Here is an 18,819-nt window from a genome sequence, read left to right as displayed (position 1 = left end):
AAAATCCTAATCCCTAAAAACGTCATGCATTAAATCAGAAGTGTGTCCTTAACTGAGCGTATTTGTTTTCAAATTGCGAAACATCTTACATTTGTGCTGTTAGCATTTAGCTTTAGCGGTTCCACTCCATGCTACTCGGGTGCAATATTTTACGCCCTTAGATAAGATTCAACTTTATTGTCATTGCACATGTGGGTAAAAGGCAACGAAATGCAGTACCACGTTTCATTTCAGATATCAGAATGCTTCTAAATGATCTTTGACCTTAGTTGTTTTTTTTTGTTGTTTTTTTTTTCATGTTGTAGTTGTTTCATGATTTTTTTTTCATGAGGATACGCAACCTGTCAATGTTAGCATCTGCTTAATTTTGCTAGCTTTTCCCAAATGACAGTTAAATTTATGCCAAAATGTTTGGACATAGTGTCTTTGGCGTCATCAAAACATGAAATGTTTGTTTCTATCGTTTGGTTAGCGTAATACTTTTTCTATGCTAACTACTCCTGACTATTTGGTTGCAGTTTAATTTTCGCATTTATCATCGTTAGCATTGTTCCGTACCAAAACAGAACTTAGCAATACACTGAAGCTTGTTTATTGTGAAGGGAAAATGCTAATGGGAGGCTCAAAGTTGTAGCTGCTTGTTTGTGGCGAATCAGACTAAACCTCAGCACTACTCTCGGGCAATACTTAAACGTATAACATGCTGAACGTCACACTTTTACCCTTAATAGAGTCTGACAAGCATTCTTCTCTCTTAGATCCAATTACAAAGAGACACTTAACGGGTAAATTGTAAAGAACTTATAATTCACTCAATATCAAGACCGTAAAGAGATTACCTGACTAATACAGTCAACGGAGGATGATGTCCAGCGTTAAAACCTTCCTTGAACCCTAATTTGACATGACCTGTTTCAGGACAACCTTGTTTCAGAAACGAATCCATCATTAAGGCGTTTTAAGTTTAAACGGTTGCTTCTGGCCAAAATAAATAAGTAAACATACAAAAAAATAAAATAACACACAATAAGGCTTTCTCCAGTGAAAAAGTCCGTAACTGTTTTCCTTTCACATCAAAATCCAACAACATATTTGCTTTTGTGCGGGTTTTCTCTTTTAAACAGTGTTTGATCTGGACATTTTTTTTTCCTCCTGATTCAGATGAAATTACTTTTTTCACTGGAGACAGCAATATTATTTCCAGAAGCAATAGTTTGAAAACATCTCGATGGATTTGTTTATTACAAACACAGATTTTGGCATCACAAGACATTGATTAATGGAGTCATGTGTATTACTTGTAGATTATAGTGTTTTTATCAGCTATTTAAACTCTCATCCTGACGGCACCTATTCACTACAGAGGATGCATGCAAGTGATGAAATGCTAAATTTATCCAAATCTGTTCAGATGAAGAAACAAACTCATCTACATCTTGGATGACCTGGGGGTTGAATAAATTGTTCAATTTTGGATGAACTATTCCTTTAAAATTAAATAAAGGTTAAGAAAAAATGTATGTGATAACACAAGTGTTGTGAATTTTTCGTAAGATGTTCTCCTGTGCATATAAATACATAAAACCTATGCATTATTAGTGAATGAGACCCACAGAGAACAGGCATGTCCATGTGTTGTATATTCTCAGTCTCACTCTCAGTCTCACTCATGGAAATCTTGTTCAATGCTGAGACACACATTTCATAGCACCCTATGACCACTCGAGCCGCATAATGTTTCTCGAACAAAGAAGCTGACAGTGATAATAATCACATCTCCGTCTTCTTCACTCACTTCTCTTGCCGTTCACCAGCATGCTGGCAGCAAGATAACCTGACAGCAAATTGGCCAACGCAAAAAAACGTGCAATTAATATTGACAGAGCAAAGTGGCTGGAGGAACGCCCGGCGCTACTGTGAATTATTCACAACACTGCTGCTAGCGAGCATTCAGCACGCGCTGACGAACACTTGTTGGTGGCTGCGGAAGACTAATCACAAATGGAGCCATTTTATGTATTTAATTAGCTGGAGGTGCTAACAGCATAGCCTGAACAATGAACTCTAGCTGCGGTTGTTTTCAAGAAGCGAATCAGTCAAGAAATCGTGTTGTAGTTGTGGAGAGTGAGAATTATTCTAGCAACTAAAGAGGGTTATAGACATACAGCATCATCTATATAACTCAAATGCAATGCTAAATGCTACATGTTCATGTATGATTGCTACATATACCTTATAGCAAAACTGACTCTTAAAAGGGGGTCGATTTTGTTGACAATCATGTGAATTTGGATGCAAATTCAACTCGCTTCTTGTTTTTGAGTCATTTTCTGTAGCTTAAACAGTAGAGCATAGCGCTAAACAATGCTAAGGCAAAGTGTTTGATTCTCAAGGAATGCACTAATAACTGAAGACTACTGCAAATGCATCCACAGACATGCTGCTGCTGCACATATCTGCTTATTCTTCTGGTAAAAATGGGCGTGGCCATTTGTACATTTTATGGGTCTCATTCGCTTCAAGCTTTTTTTAGCTGTACGAAACCACTCATTTTGATGCTTGATGTTGCAGATTGATGTATCTTAAGATTCAATCACATTATTTTCCTATAGCAGCTATTAATCCAGAATTCTCACCCATAGGCTTACTTCAGGGTTAAAGAATAAGATTGATAGCATATATGAAATAACCCTCATATATATGGAGCTAAAAGAGTATCAATAAAGATAAATGCACACACTACATTCACATATGCACACACAGGATTCATACATGCACACACATTATTCATAAATACACACACAGGATACACAAATGCGCACAAAATTCACAAATGCACACACAAAATTTAAAAAGCACAGAAGATTCACAAATGCTTACAAAATTCAGAAATGCACACAAAATTCAGAAATGCACACACAATTCAGAAATTCAAACAACATTTACAAATGCACTCAAGATTCACAAATGCACAGGACAAGATTCAGAAATGTATTTCTGATGCACACACACATCTTGATTTACAAACTGCTTGCGGTCTGTGAACTTCACTGCATTTGTGTGTGAATTTTGAGACTCCTCTGACTTGGCTTGACACACAAATGCCTTTTTTTAAACAGGGAATGATCTGCAACCAATCAGATATCTCCCTTGTTTGAGCCAATCACAAGAATGCACCCCACGTGGGGGATTGTTTACTTATAAGCCAATCAGCGAACGACTCACTTTCCTCAGCGAACAACCCACTTTCCTCAATCAGCGAACGACTCACTTTCCTCAGCGAACGATTCACTTTCCTCATGCAGCGAACGACTCACTATCCTTAGCGAATGACTCACTTACCTCACGCAGCCAGCGACTCACTTTGCGCAGCTGGACACCTACTTTGCGCAGCAGGAGACTCACTTTCCGCAGCCGGGGAGTCACTTTCCTCTCGCAGCGAACGACTCACTTTTCTCACGCAGCGAACGACTCACTTTCCTCACGAGTCACGCAGCGAGCGACTCACTTTCCTCAGCGAACGATTCACTTTCCTCACCCAGCGAAGTTGAGCAAACGATTCCCTTTCCTCACGCAGCGAACGACTCACTTTCCTCACGAGTCACGCAGCGAGCGACTCACTTTCCTCAGCGAACGATTCACTTTCCTCACCCAGCGAAGTTGAGCGAACGATTCCCTTTCCTCACGCAGCGGCGACTCACTTTGAGCAGCCGGAGAGTCACTTTCCTCTCTCAGCAGACCACTGACTCTCTCTTCATGTGGGGACCGAATATTATAATTAAAGTGACTTCTATATTGCATCCAAAAGAATATTTAGATATACTTAAAATATTCAAAAAGGTGTAATTTTTTTTTTTTACTTTCATTAAAATATTTCAATAAAATGAAATAATTGCCTATTGCAAATTTATGAATCCATGGTTAACTTTTTTTTCTGCAGTCACAGTCTGGGCTATGTGTATTGAGACATTTTTAAATTTATATTTTGTAAAAAATAATAAAAAATAAACCTGAATTGTAACATAAACATCTGTATTTCCATACAATTTCATAAATAGACTGTGTGAATGCATTCATGTGATTGGCTTATAAGTAAACAACCACGTGGAGTGCGTTCTTGTGATTGGCTAAAAGAAGGGAGACATCTGATTGGTTGCTGATCATTCCATGCATTTGTGTGTCAAGCCAAGTCAGAGGAGTCTCAAAATTCACACACAAATGCAGTGGTTCACAGACCGCAAGCAGTTTGTAAATCAAGATATATGTGTGTGTGCATTAGAAATACATTTCTGAATCTTGTCCTGTGCATTTGTGAATCTTGAGTGCATTTGTAAATGTTGTTTGCATTTCTGAATTAGGTGTATATTTCTGAATTTTGTGTGCATTTCTGAATTTTGTATGCATTTGTGAATCTTCTGTGCTTTTTAAATTTTGTGTGTGCATTTGTAAATTTTGTGCACATTTGTGTATCCTGTGTGTGTATTTATGAATCATGTGTGTGCATGTATGAATCCTGTGTGTGCATATGTGAATGTAGTGTGTGCATTTATCTTTATTGAGACTCTTTTGGCTCCATACATATATAACTACATGAAATCACCCTGGATACAGGTGGAGCTGGGGGAGGTGGAGGGTCTCTGAAGCACACTGCAACTTCTACAGCAAACACTAGCCAAGTATTTGAATGTGGAGCAGCAAGCTCATTGGCTGCTGATGTGAAAAAGGAACCAATCAGCTGCGCCATGTGGATATTGATGTCATTATATCAGATAGAATTAAAAGCTATATAGTTTTAGTAAACTATGATTATAGCGTTTGAGAAAAATATTTTATTCTTATTTTAGTTTTTTTTATGCAATTACACAAAAATGTTTGTTGAAATGTATTCAGCTTTTGTTCAAAATGATCTATTCTATATTTTTATTGCAAGGAAATGTCTGTTTTCCCTCCACACTTTCTAGAACACAGTCGATGCTTTTAAAAGACTTGTCCAGCCCAACTTTTGCAACTACTCCAGTGCACCTGAACAAAAGCAGAGCAGTCAGTCGTTCCAGCTGCTGTTGCTCTGAGTACAGCTGTGCTTTTATTCCCGATCAGTGGCAGGGCATGAGGGTGGAAGATTAAGAGCGCTGGCATGTTTCTGCCCTGATCAGGTCTGCATGATCTCGGCTCTAACAAGCATCACGGCGCACTGCAGATCCCCGCTGAGCCGCGCAGGAAAAACACCCCCACGCTTCAAAAGAACAATCAGTGGGCCAGAGGGAGAGAAGCTGTGTGGGAGAAGGTGTAATTATGCTCAGATAATCACGAGTCGACAATTCATCAGCGAAAACATGAACATTTGGCACAAATGTCTTGGTACTGTATGCATTAGCGCAACCTCAAGGCTACTAAAAGTGAAATTGCAGTTAATTAATATAATACGGAGCTATTTCTGCTTAATATCACCTTTAAAAGGACTTTTCTTGATGTAAACTAATGTAACCAGTAAATATTCTTTTTGAATGAACTTGTTTCTTTTTAACGTATTGAAATGTTAGCAGATGAAGCATATTTTTGGTTTTCATGACAGGAGATAATCTTCGTTACTAAAAATATTAAATATAAAAATTATTACATTCAATAATAAATATGATCACATCAATTATTAATAATGATTATACAAATAATAATATAATAATTAGTAATACATCATATTTGAATTTAGAATATACTAATAATAGAAATTCTAATTAAGTTTATACTTAATTTAATCAACGCTAATATAGCCATGCTGATTCTGTCATATTACAATACTTTTTTTTAAACTGAACAAGACTTGTCAAATTTAAATCATACAAAACATATTTTTAATTTACATTACCGAACACTGTGTAAAATATTCTATTAAATACAATAATATTTTCATACCTTACAATTGAATCTAAACTAGATCCAGTCGTATTAAAGTAAAAATATTTTGAAATTAAATACAACTTGTTAATTAAGATCAAATAAATAATATCTTCATTTTTAGTTTATGATTGATTATTGAACATTTAGTAAAATAAATTAAGTCTTAATATCGAATTTATATATATATATATATATATATATATATATATATATATATATATATATATATATATATATATATATAAATACAAACCATATTAATAATACATTTAAGACTGTATTATACAATCAGACAAAAGGGAGATGTTGGGAAGCATGTTCATATCTCAATGATATTTTAATGATATTTCAAATATTATTTTTGAATTTAGCAAATTAACACAATTTTACAATTAAAACTTAGCAAGACATTTTGTTTGTGAGTTCAGTCAAAAAGCATGCCTAATAATTCCATAATTTGTGAGGAATTGCTATTGGAGTAAAATTCATGACAGTCATGCAAACAGAAATTAGATGTGTAATACTAAATAACTTCAAATAAGCAAATTTGATTGTCATTCTCCACTGAATAATTATTATTGAATTTGCATGTGCAAACAGGTTTCATTTATGCAAAATGTTTAGCCGAATCAGGCCTGTGCGTCTCCACATGGCTGGGGGGTTGGATGTGCGTGTAGCAGTGTGGTTGAGAACATGGGTGTGTGCCTCTTTCATTACACACAGGGCTCATGGGTGTTGCCTCGTTGTTTAGAAGAGCAGAAGAGCTCTGAAACCAGGCTACAGGTTACAAGGATCCAAACATCACAAATCCAACCAGACTTGGATCTCACTTTCAAAACCTGGAAATAAATCTCTTAAAACAACAAAGTTACGATCGCAAACAAATGTGAGATCGCACATATCCCCGACTCCCATCTTCATGGCCTACTTGAGTGAAATGTGAGATTGTCATTGTTTAGATTCGCCGCAGGGCTCGAAGTGTCACATAGTCCCCCCTGCTGAACAATACGCTGCCTCTGTGTTCATAAAAACGGCAGACACACTAGTTGCGTCAGTAATTCTAGACAGCAGCATTCAGCTCTGGTTCCTCTCTGACCTTTAGGTATGCTTTATGATCAGCTCTTTCTAAAACTCGCTAACATGCTAAAAGAAAATGTGACAGAAACCTCAAACCCTTCAACTCAGAGAGCACAATACGAGTATCACCGTCTCATCCGTCAACGTGACATCAAAATAACGTTGTATTGTAATAATCTGAGGAGATGACAGCGCTAGAGCAACCTATAACATTAGTTCAACATTAAAACAACGTTTTGTTAATGCTACGTCTAATATTCTGCGAATATTATTGTTGACAAAATATTAGAAAATAATATAATCATGCAATTTATATTGAAAATCCAATTTTGTTAAATGCATTAATGTTAGTATTAAAGTATTAAAAATGTAAATTAACACAATTTTACTAATAAAACAAGGCAAGAAATTTTGTTCGCAACCAGTTTTTAATTTGTTACGTGATATAATCCTGTCATCATTTATTCATGCTAATGCCGTACGAAACCAATATGATTTTTTAAATTTTGTGGAACACAAAAGTAGATGTTTTGAAGCATGTTCATGCTGTACTTTTCCTTACAATGAACGTCAATAGGGACTCGGGCTGTTAAGCCCAAAAAAGCTCCAAAATCATCATAAATTCTTAATAAAAGTAGTCCAAATGACTTATGTGCAGTATTCCAACTCTTCTCAAACCGTTTATCGAAGACGGAAATTATTTTTCGGAAAAAACTTGCTTAAAGGGATCGTTTCCTTAAAAACTAAACATTTTAGTTGTTCCAAACCTGTTGAACACAAAAGAAGATATTTTGAAGAATGTAGGTAACAAAACAGTTGATGGTCCCCACTGTCTTCCATAGCATTTTTTTTTTTTTTTTTTTTTAGCACACTGGGGACCATCGTCTGTTTGGTTACCCATATTCTTCAAAATGTCTTCTCTTGTGTTCAACACAAGAAAGAAACTCATACAAGTTTGGAATAACTTGAAGATGAGTAAATGAAGCCAAATTTTTGTTTCTGAGTGAGCTATCCCTTTAAAAATGTTAGTCCCCATTCACTTTCATTGTATGCAAACGAGCAGCTTGGACATCCTGATAGAAATATTTCCTTTTGTGTTTCACAATAAAAATGAAGGCTTTTGAAAGATATTGAGTTTGATACAGCACACTCTAATATTTCTTATATATTTTTTTTTTTCATAATTGTTTTTTTTCATATGGTTTATTAAATAATCATTTAAATAAACTATTCAATAAAAAATAAACAACAACACAGTCAATCAAAGTATATTTTAAACCATTTATATTTAACCACGAACTAATAACACATCTCTAGAAATAAACCTGAACTTCAAGCAGACAAACACTATTTGGCCTCCAACCATTTTTATGCTTTTAAACGAACAACTTCTTCTGACGGTTTGGATGATGAATAAATGATGTCGAGACGGTCTCAAATGAGACGGTGGTGGGCGGCCCAGCACATGCTACACCCCCCCCCCAACCCTTTCTGTCATTGAGACCGCAGGCGATGACCTTGAGAATTTCCTCTCGGCCAATAGGAACCCTTTGTTTCTCTCAGCCTCTCAAATGTGCTGAGGATGCCAAAGTATAACGCCTCAAATACACTTATTACTGAAGGGGGCCGCTGAGGGGATGTTTGTGTGTGTTGAACACAACTGGAAGGCAGAATAGATATTGTACGGGATATATTTTCATTGCCTTACAGAAGAAGTGCACTGAATAATGGCGATATTGTGTAAATTGTGCTTTATTTACAAGTGTGTTAGCGAGCGTGGCACATGTGCGATCATTTATCTCCTTTAGCTTCTTGGGCACACAGCACAATTAGACATATGCATCCCAGAGGAATTCTGAAAAAAAAAAAACTGGGAGTGCATCATGCACTGATATAATTGCATGTTTATGCAGACTGATTGGTGACATATTACCGGTTATAATGTGCGACCTATTATCAAAAAGATGGCTGTGTCATAAAGATTGATGGGGGATTTCATACTACCCAGCATGCATTGGACATATTCACAACCTGCCAACATTTTTTGGCCGCTAATGGGAATTTGGCTGCAGCTACGAATCACTTGCTGACTGCATGGATTTCAGTTGCTGTCTGTTACTTGCAAATGACAAAGAAAATCACCAGATTTGGACATCAAATGACAAGATTTACTGACTTCTCGTTGGCGTCCGTCTATTTAATGACACCGCTAGTCCTAATCAATACTGCAAATTGCAGACAAACCACAGAAATTACAATTACGGTGAGGTTTTTACCTCGACATTGCAACCCTGAGGGAAACCTACGAATCCAGCCGTCACTGTGTTCATCATAACATGACCTACAGGGACCACATACCACTGGAGATCAGCTCCAGAACATGCTCTTTCAAACCACACGGGGATCCAGACATCAGGTGGGTGATGAATGAACCCAAAGGTCCTTTTGAATGCGGAAGCCACGACATTACGCCAGGTTTAGCCCCGTTTTAGCAGTTACAGTTGTGCCTATTGTTCTTTTCAGCGCGGCGAGTAGAGCTTTTGTCTGGGACCCTCTCCATCTGTTCAAGAGCTTTCTGAACTTGACATTAACAACACACACCTCACAGAACAAGAGGAACGTGTCAGGTGCACAACTGATAAAAATGGTTGATAGATAGATAGATAGATAGATAGATAGATAGATAGATAGATAGATAGATAGATAGATAGATAGATGGGCCAAACAAATGGATAGATAGAAATTTAAAAAAAGACAAAAAACATAGGTAAACAATAAGATACATAGGCAAGACAGACAGACTGACTGTAGATAGATAGATAGATGGATAGATAGATAGATAGATAGATAGATAGATAGATAGATAGATAGATAGATAGATAGATAGATATATACTCGTAGTAAACAGAGAAAGGACAGTGTTGAATATGAATGAGACCGTAGTAAAGGTAACAATGACCTCTGTCACCGGTAATTCATACCTGATATCTCGGACTGCGGGACGCCGTTTAACGTGAAACCCTTGCCGCTGTAGAACTGGCGCACGTCCGCGCAGCTCCGCACTTTGCCGCCCGCGTTATCCGCGGACAGAGACACGGAGATGAGCGACACGAGCAGCGCGACCGCTGTCAGATCCATTGTGTCCGGATCCGGAGACTGAGGAGGAGGAAGAAGTCCACTGACGCTGATGCTCTGCACTTCACACAGCGATTCAACGCATCCGACTCTGTGTACAACAGCAGGGTATAGAAGCAAATCCACTTAAACGCGCGTCCAGGTTTAAAACCGGGGGTCCTGATGAAAGAGGATGCGTGTTATTTATCAGTCCGGTGGGGATCTGTTTCTGGTGCTCATGTCTTAACGCACTATTAATAATGCATAACAAATAAAGAGATCCCTAGCTACTATACTGTGAGAGGAATTGCGGTATAAAGCGCTCAGTGCTGCTGCTGTGCGCTTCTGTGCTGTCTGGCTCTCTAGTGTCCCGTTCCCAATGAACAATAGTGATGATGTCCGATTCGCGAGCGAGTCGTTCTACTGAATCGGCTCATTTGAACGATTTCGAGGAATCGATTTGCTACTTTTATATACAGTACATTTTATATATATATATACATACATATATATATATATATATATATATATATATATATATATATATATTCCATCACAGAATAAAAAAATAATAAAAAAAAATAAAGATGCAGTTACTTTGTCTTGCAATTCTGAGTTTGTTATGCTATAGGTCTATCTCAAATAGACAAATATATATATTATATCTTGCAATCTAGAAAAAAGACACTATCCGAACTTGGAATTAAATAAAAGCAGCCTAAAACACAATAATTAAAAATAGATACAATTTTGCATTTATTTTTTTATTATTATTATTTAATGGTGGAAACAAACAGAATTGCAAAAAAAAAAAAGAAAAAAAAAGAAAAGAGTTTCATACAGTAGCTAAAACTTTCCTCATAATTCTGACTTCTGTCTAGCAAGCATGAGATAAAAAATGTGCAGTTAGCCTAACCTTTATTATTATTATTATTATTATTATTATTCATGGGCAGAAATGGGCTTCTATTAGTCTGACTGCTGTTTTGTAAGAACAAGTTAAGATCAGAAATCCTTTCATCAAGGTTGGTATTGAGCAATTCAGTGAACAATTCATGAACAGTTAGGCCTACTCGTAGTTCTTCTGTGAGTGCGTTGGCCATTTTTCTCATCCAGCAACGAAAACTGGCAGCCAAAGTGAGCTAAATTAAGCGGCAAAGAAGCTTGGGAGTAAAACTGTACAATGGATTAAACGTTGGAGACAAACAATAGCCTATAACGTTTGTCTAAAAGAGCTGAATATTTAAGCATAAGGACGAAGCGTTCGAGGAACCTTTTGCGGCGATGACTCAAATGAATCGACTCGTTGAACGAATCCGTTCGTTCCAGTTTCCAATGAATTTCCTAACATTACTGAACAAGTCCAGCCCTGTGGTAGAATAAAGAAGAAGGGTGGGTGGGTGTAAAGACACCTGCAGGTGGTAGTCGACGCCCCCTGCCGCCTTCCCAGACTACTGTAACACAAGGTATCCCGCGTGGCAATTGATTTTGAGGTGGGATATTAAATGGACGCGATCACAGAGTGAATCGGTTATAGGCTGAAACCGAGAACATAGTCAGCTGCGAAAGCCTGTTATTTTTCAGTCAAGACACATCTAATTAAGTGCACTTAAATTCGTGCGGGTTTGTGTCGAACGGGTTTATTTCAATTACATGGGGTTACACAGCTGCCTGCATGAAGAAGAAGAATTATTTTCACCACGACAATAAGCGCATAGCCGTGCCTCCGACAAATGAAAGTGAGTCATTATTCACCTAAGTGAAAAAAAAAAACATAAATAACAACACAGCACTCACCTATAAGCTCAAAGCAGTTTCAAAGGCATCATTTTTTTTGACAGTTGCCATGCATTTTGTTGGCATACATTCGAATTGAAGGGTTTCAGGGTGGCTGGAGACCAGGAAATGTTCGTGACAGCTTAATTGGCATCTAAATAATAAGACACAGCTAATTAAAAATGCAGCATAAATTACATCATGTCCGCGGAAAGACGTGACGACTTAATTGTGCGTCCTGGGCGTGACGGGCTTATTTTTTTTTTTTTTTTTTTTTTATTCAGTTCCATCACACAAATGATTAACGTGAACAGAAAAACATTGCACATCTCAAAGCATGCAAAATAACTGCGGCAACAACAAACAATTACAATTAAATTTAAACTTACATATAAACAGACAAATAAGAATACAAAAAAGGATACAAATTAAATAAATAAAAAATAAAAACTGCATTAGGGCAATTACATAAATTTGAAAAGCTTTAGAATTTGTATTGTTTTTAAAAGCTTCTTGTTTTGTGATCTTATATTAGAAAGGGTTTCAAAATATATTTTAAGATCAGTGTTACAAAATGTAATATATGATGGTTTCTTTTGAAATACTTTTGACTTATGAATATAAAACTTTGCTAAGATAATTAATAGTGACGGGCTTATTGCAAACCTCGCTTAGTTATAGAGCACAGAATATGTTGTCAGAATTTATGTAATTGATATAAAACAGGTTCAATTCGGGCTGATTTTTATGCGGATATCCAAACGCGAACAGGCAAGATAAAGTACTAGACGAGAAGAGCCCCCAGAGATTGATGCTGATGCTGAGGTGCGAAAATAGGAAACAAACATTTAAATTTCAAAGACACGTATATAGGCCTACTTTGAAAATATGATATTTTATTGATCGATTTATGTGCGAGCACTTACAGTAACAAGTGATACAGGCGCAGTCGGGGATAGCAAGTGACTCGAATGAATTAAAACAAAAAGTTTGAGACTGTGACGTCAAGGCGAACTGTCAAATCAAACAATATGATATCTAGAAGGGTTAAATGCCAATGTAAGGAAAGACTACAAAAAATAAAGCGTTTCAACATCCTAGAGTTAATTAGAATCAAGTTGCATTGTTTTAAATTGATATATGAACAACAAACACTCTGTATACACAGATTTCAGTATAAATATGTTAAATGCACAATTTTGACTTTTTACAAACAAGCCCTACAACTGCACAAGCACGTGGGTCAATCTTACAAAAACTGGGTAATTTTTCATCTCAAAATCAAAAGAAAGTAAACAATATTTTATGTCATGAAAATTGACCTTTATTTAAAGACAATTAGGATTGAATGATTGACTGATTTATGCATTACTGTGTGTCGATTATGTAGATTTTAACTCTCAGATTCTTGTAATACAAAAAAAAAAAAAGTAAATGTATTTTGGGTAAAATATCAGAAACATTTATTAAATAAAATATATATATATTTTTCAGATTGTTACGAAAAAAAAAAGTCTTAATGTTGCGAAATTGCCATTATTTTCATAATTTAAAAAGAAAAAACCACCCCCCACCACTCCCTCCCTATTTTTTGGGTGAAATATAACCTTTGTAAGATTCTCCCAGGTAAACTGATAAAAGGAGAATAAAAATAGCTCTTTCTTTCTTGAATATAATCCACACATACAATAATACTCACACATTTATAAAAACAAATCAGCCTTTCCATCATGTAACTCCTACAAGAAGGTGTGAATCAATTCAGAATGTGATGTGTTACTATAAATTGTACCAAACTAGATGAATGTAATTGTAAATCCTTATTCAATAAAGTTGCAAAATAGCAACACTAAAAAATAAGACAGTAAAACCACCAAAGAAATGATGGTGTACCATGATCACACATTTCTGTCTGTGTACACTACTTAGTAGCTACATAAACCCTTTAAAACAGCCCAGAGCGAATGAATAACCAGTTTGTGAAGAGTCGTATCCTGTGTAAGGCCGACATGAGAAATTACTGAGCATCTGATGAGATCAGAAGACAAATGTGCGGACTTCTAAGGACCTAGTGCAAATGCATGCTTGAATAATTCAGTCTTTTTACTGTGCGTCAAATGCCATCGGGCCGGAGAAGGAGCTGTATTATGAGTAAGAGAGGAAGAAATAGGAAGGATGAGATGGTTGGCATGTGGGCCACTCCATTGTTGGGCGCGCCCGGTTTGGATCTGGACTTGGGGGACTGGATTGGGATAATGGCGTCCCGTGGTGGAATTAGTACATGGATTTCCTTTTTAGTGAGCACTGTAGGAAGAAAAATGAACAAAATGTGTAAGAATGAGGTGCAGATATTACATTTACACAAGATTTTCAATGCAGTGCAATAGAACCTTTTTTTCTTAATGTGAAAAATGTTTTACCAATATACAAGATTTTTGAGGGTGTAGCAATGCAAAAGAAGAACCATTTTGGGTTTGTAATGGAAAATTGTAACACCAGCCATGTGTTTCACACCTGAGTGACCCTGTTTTGCAAGTCTCAAATCACATCCTGTAGCTATCTGTGATATTATTTACATATTTTGTCTGTGTCTACATCTGGACTCCATATTTAGCACTTAGCTTAAACAATAGATAACATATAGCCAAGCAAGTTTACACCAGGCCCCAATAAAATGAGATGTTTCCTCTCCAGACTGTTCTGTATGAATGCTGACCTTTTTAGCAAATATTAAATGACAAAGATTGCAATGTAAAGGTTCTATGCTTCATGGAACCATCAATGCCAATAAATACATTTTATTTAAAAATACAATTTTATCTTTTTATGAATGTAATGTGAAGAACATTTTAATGACCTACACTTTTAAAAATAAAGTTTCAAAAGGGAGTTTTTACAAGGATGCAGTAGAAGAACCATCCAGGGTTCTCCCAAGAACCTTTGAATAAAGTCAAGTCAAGTCTGCTTTATTGACAATTCTTCCACATGTACAGTACATACAGAGAATTGAAATTGCGTTACTCTCAGAACCATGGTGCATACAGATTACACTAACAGTAGTTCTGTGGTTCTTGGTGCAGAAGCGGGAAGGGGGGTGAGGGGGGCAAGTTCGGTAGCGAGTTCAGCTTCCTGGCAGCCTGATGGATAAAGCTGTCCTTCAGTCTGCTGGTCCTGGCCTGGAGACTCAGCAGTCTCCTCCCTGATTGCAGCAGACTGAAGAAGCTGTGTGATGGGTGGGTGGGATCACCTGCAATGCAGAGGGCTTTGTGAGTGAGACGGGTTCCGTAAATGTCCTGGAGAGAGGGGAGAGAGACACCAATGATCTTCTCAGCTGCTCTCACAATGCGTTGAAGGGTTGAAGGATGTGTTGCAGGTGCCATACCACACAGTGATGCAGCTGGACAGGATGCTCTCGATGGTGCCTCTGTAGAAGGTGTACATGATGGGGGGGCGGGGCTCTGGCTCTTCTCAGTTTGTGGAGGAAGTAAAGATGCTGTTGTGATTTCTTGGCCAGTGCTGCAGTGTTGTCAGTCCAGGAGAGGTCCTCTGTGATGTGCACACCCAGAAACTTGGTGCTGCTCACTCTCTCCACAGTCGCACCATTGATGGCCTAAGGAACGTGATGAGTGTGCACTCTCCTGAAGTCAACAACAATCTCCATCATCTCCACATTCAGAAAGAGATTGTTGTCACTGCACCACCCGGCCAGGCAGCTCACCTCGCTCCTGTAGATTGTCTCATCTTTGTTGCTAATGAGATCCACCACAGTTGTTTCATCCGCAAACATAATGAAGAGGTTGGAGTTGTGTGACGGTGTGCAGTCGTGGGTAAGCAGAGTGAAGAGGAGGGGGCTCAGCACACATCCTTGGGGGCCCCCAGTGTTCAGTGTGATGGTGCTGGATGTGTTGCTGCCGATCCGTACTGCTTGAGGTCTTCCAGTCAGAAAATCCAACAGCCAGTTGCACAGTGAAGTGTTGTGCCCCAGCTGGCCCAGTTTGTGAATGAGCTGTTGAGGGATGATTGTGTTGAATGCTGAACTGAAGTCTATGAACAGCATTCTGATGTATAAGTCCTTTTTGTCTATATGTATTAGTGCTGAGTGGAGGGCAGTTGCGATGGCATCATCGGTCGAGCGGTTTGACCGATATGCAAACTGGAATGGGTCCAGGGAGGGGGGACTTGATATGGTGCATGACTAGCCGTTCTTTGTAAACTCCTCTCTGTGTGGTGTAAACAAAGTCTAAAATGTTATTACCTCATGTTGGAAAATTAATGTGTTGGTGTCGGTTAATAATAATAAAACAATATCTTAGTGTCAAGAACATTTTAATCTAACGAACCTTTTCCACTATAAGAATCTTTTGTGCAAAGGACAGATTCCATGAATGTTCTTCATGGAACCATCAATGCCAATAGAGAACCTTTCTTTTTAAGAGTGTAAGGAATGTTCACTTAAAGATTCTTTGTGGAACCCAAAATTGTTCTTGATGAATTGATGGCATCACTGCGAAAACCCATTTTTGGAATCTTTAATAAAGAGCGTACTATAAAAAAAAAAATCCTTTGAAAACAGAAAGACCACTTCGGGAGCAAATTCAATGTGGTTACAGTGACAAATGCACTTTGTGGAACTACGCACACACAATAATGTTCTCGGTTGAACATATGTGCATTGCACAGCAGATGAGCGAAGTCATATATCAGCACCAGGCTACAAGTCGAGAGCCGCCGTGCTCGCGAACAAACCAACAGACGGCAACACATTAACCTGTCACAATGAAATGATGCATAGTGTCCATACAGACAGAAACGAATGACTTAACATGCAGATCTCTAGGCTCAAACAAACACATTCACGGTTTTATGTTTCCGAGGCATCCATTTACCTAATTTTGCAACAAATTTGACCCAGACGCAACAAGACAGGGTGAGACGAAAACAACAGTCACACCTCTTCCCAATGAAATCCAACCTGAGATCATCATACAATAGCCATTGTGCCATGTGTACAATACACAAAGCCTTCATTTATTCACAATCACAACGAGGAGATCTGTTGATGCCAATTAAAACGGTAAAAGGATCTTATTCGTATCAGACTGGAGAGCGAATGCCTGCGGGCTGGTGTCATTGACAGGAAAGATGTGTGGAATGATCACATACGCTGTATAATATCACACTAAATATGCTGCAGTCGTGTGAAATTGAGGATTCTTGCTGATGCAGAAAGTGAGAATGTTGGAGAAATCGACTTATTTAGCATATTGTTTTTTCACTTGCCTCTGGAAACAGCATGGGCCAGATGCTAAGGTGTTTTAGGCAATATGTTTGAATATAGCAAAAAAAAAAAAAAAACTGTGTGAATTATTTTCTGATAATCAAACGCATCAACACGCATCAACACTTTAAATCAACCAACACTGCATAACAGCAAAGTTATGATATAAATGAAAACACAAATTATGTATAAACATAAAATAATAGTATATAGTTGTACAGTAGCAGTGCTGATATTATGTTTTCATTTATTTGTTTAAATTATTTCAGAAATATATTTCATACGGTGGATTCATGGTGAAAATAAAATAGTAGTAGTAGTATTTTTTATTTAGTTTAATGAATTAATTATTTAATATTTAATAAATACATATAACTTGATTTATATCAGCAGGTCAGAAACCAGAGTCTTAAAGAGTTATCTCTGATGTGAAGAATTAAGCATAAAACATTTTCTATAATAAAAGTTCATCTTTTCATTAAGGATGCATTAAATTGATCAAATAAAGACATTTAAAATGATTCTTCTTTTGTGCATTAAAAAGTCCTGAAAAAAAGTATCATGATTTCAAAAAAATAAATAAATCTTCCCATGCAGCACAACTGTTTTCAAGATTGACAGTATGTTTTTTGACCACCAAATCGGCATTTTAGAATGATTTCTGAAGGATAATGTGACACTGAAGACTTGAGTAATAATACTGAAAATTCAGCTTTTCCATAAATAACTTGAATAAATTACGTTTTAAAATACATATTCCAAAAGAAACCAGTCATTTTAAACTGTAATAGAAAATTTAAAATTAAAATTTAACTAATCAATATTAGTTTTATTGGTGGTTCTTATTGGGGCCTGAATCAGCTGCAGTGTGGACCAGACATTATTCTGAAAGTCAAAAATCTGACAGACATCTTTATAGCCATATCTCAGTTTTAAACTTTTATCAGACGGATATTAAATATGCAAATGGTTTCTGTGCTCATAGTTGTTAAATGCTAAAATGCGCCAGTGCCACAATTTGGCCACTCATTCGTAAGACAAAGGCAAACAGTATAATTACGCCTCTGTAAAATGATTGCAATTTGATTCTTTCCCATGAACCTCTAGCTGTTGCAGGAACAAGCCTCCGCAGGTCACATGGCAACTCCCGAGACGGCAGAGATCTGAAACTAGACGGCGGAGACCGGTGGAACTGAATGCCTCACAGAACACAGCCAACAGACTGAATACATTATCATGACAGTGAAGTGTGCGCTGGGCTCGCTTTGGCCTAGTTTTGCCAACTTCCAGCTGAGAAACAATGACGAACGAGAGAAAAAAAAGAAAAGTATACAAGCCTTACAAGACATTTACATGTCCTTAACTTATTTTGCATTTCAAAAGACAGCTCCTTGGACTCTGCAACTTTTACGTAGATCAAGTTTATCTCAACAACTTCTCAGGTCTTTGGTAATGTTCCCATTACATTGTTTCTAAACGTTCTCAGTCTAATTTTCCTTGGTAATGTAAATGTTGGAGAAATCATTGTGCAAACTTTATGAGAATGTTACTTTTGAATGTTCAACCATCAGTAACGTTAAAAAATAAAATAAAAAACTTACGAATGTTCAACTAAAATGTTTTAAAAAACATTCCATGCATTATGGATAGGCATAGTTTTTGTGGAACACAGATCATAA

At 37.1% G+C, this 18,819-nt stretch overlaps 2 protein-coding genes across 3 annotated transcripts in view; both read right to left on the bottom strand.

Moving 5' to 3' along the window:
- Window positions 1-12,051, bottom strand: part of gpc1a (glypican 1a) — a 35,016-nt gene extending 22,965 nt beyond the window's left edge. Inside the window, exons 1-2 of the mRNA XM_052589173.1 lie at window positions 11,884-12,051; window positions 9,954-10,266 (exon numbers count right to left, since the gene is read on the bottom strand). Of these exons, the coding sequence (XP_052445133.1) occupies window positions 9,954-10,110 (157 nt within the window). The 5' untranslated portion in view covers window positions 10,111-10,266; window positions 11,884-12,051. The remainder of the gene's footprint in view (window positions 1-9,953; window positions 10,267-11,883) is intronic.
- A 687-nt stretch (window positions 12,052-12,738) lies between these two features.
- Window positions 12,739-18,819, bottom strand: part of gpc5b (glypican 5b) — a 45,144-nt gene continuing 39,063 nt past the window's right edge. For both annotated transcript variants that reach the window (XM_052589524.1, XM_052589525.1), the window contains one exon: window positions 12,739-14,166. In XM_052589524.1, coding sequence (XP_052445484.1) covers window positions 13,976-14,166 — 191 coding nt within the window. In that variant the 3' untranslated portion in view covers window positions 12,739-13,975. The remainder of the gene's footprint in view (window positions 14,167-18,819) is intronic.

This window comes from Carassius gibelio, chromosome B22 (assembly GCF_023724105.1).
Source record: "Carassius gibelio isolate Cgi1373 ecotype wild population from Czech Republic chromosome B22, carGib1.2-hapl.c, whole genome shotgun sequence".
NCBI lineage: Eukaryota > Metazoa > Chordata > Actinopteri > Cypriniformes > Cyprinidae > Carassius > Carassius gibelio.
The sequence above is the reverse complement of the archived record's forward strand: the minus strand, read 5'-3'. Positions and strand labels throughout refer to the sequence as shown.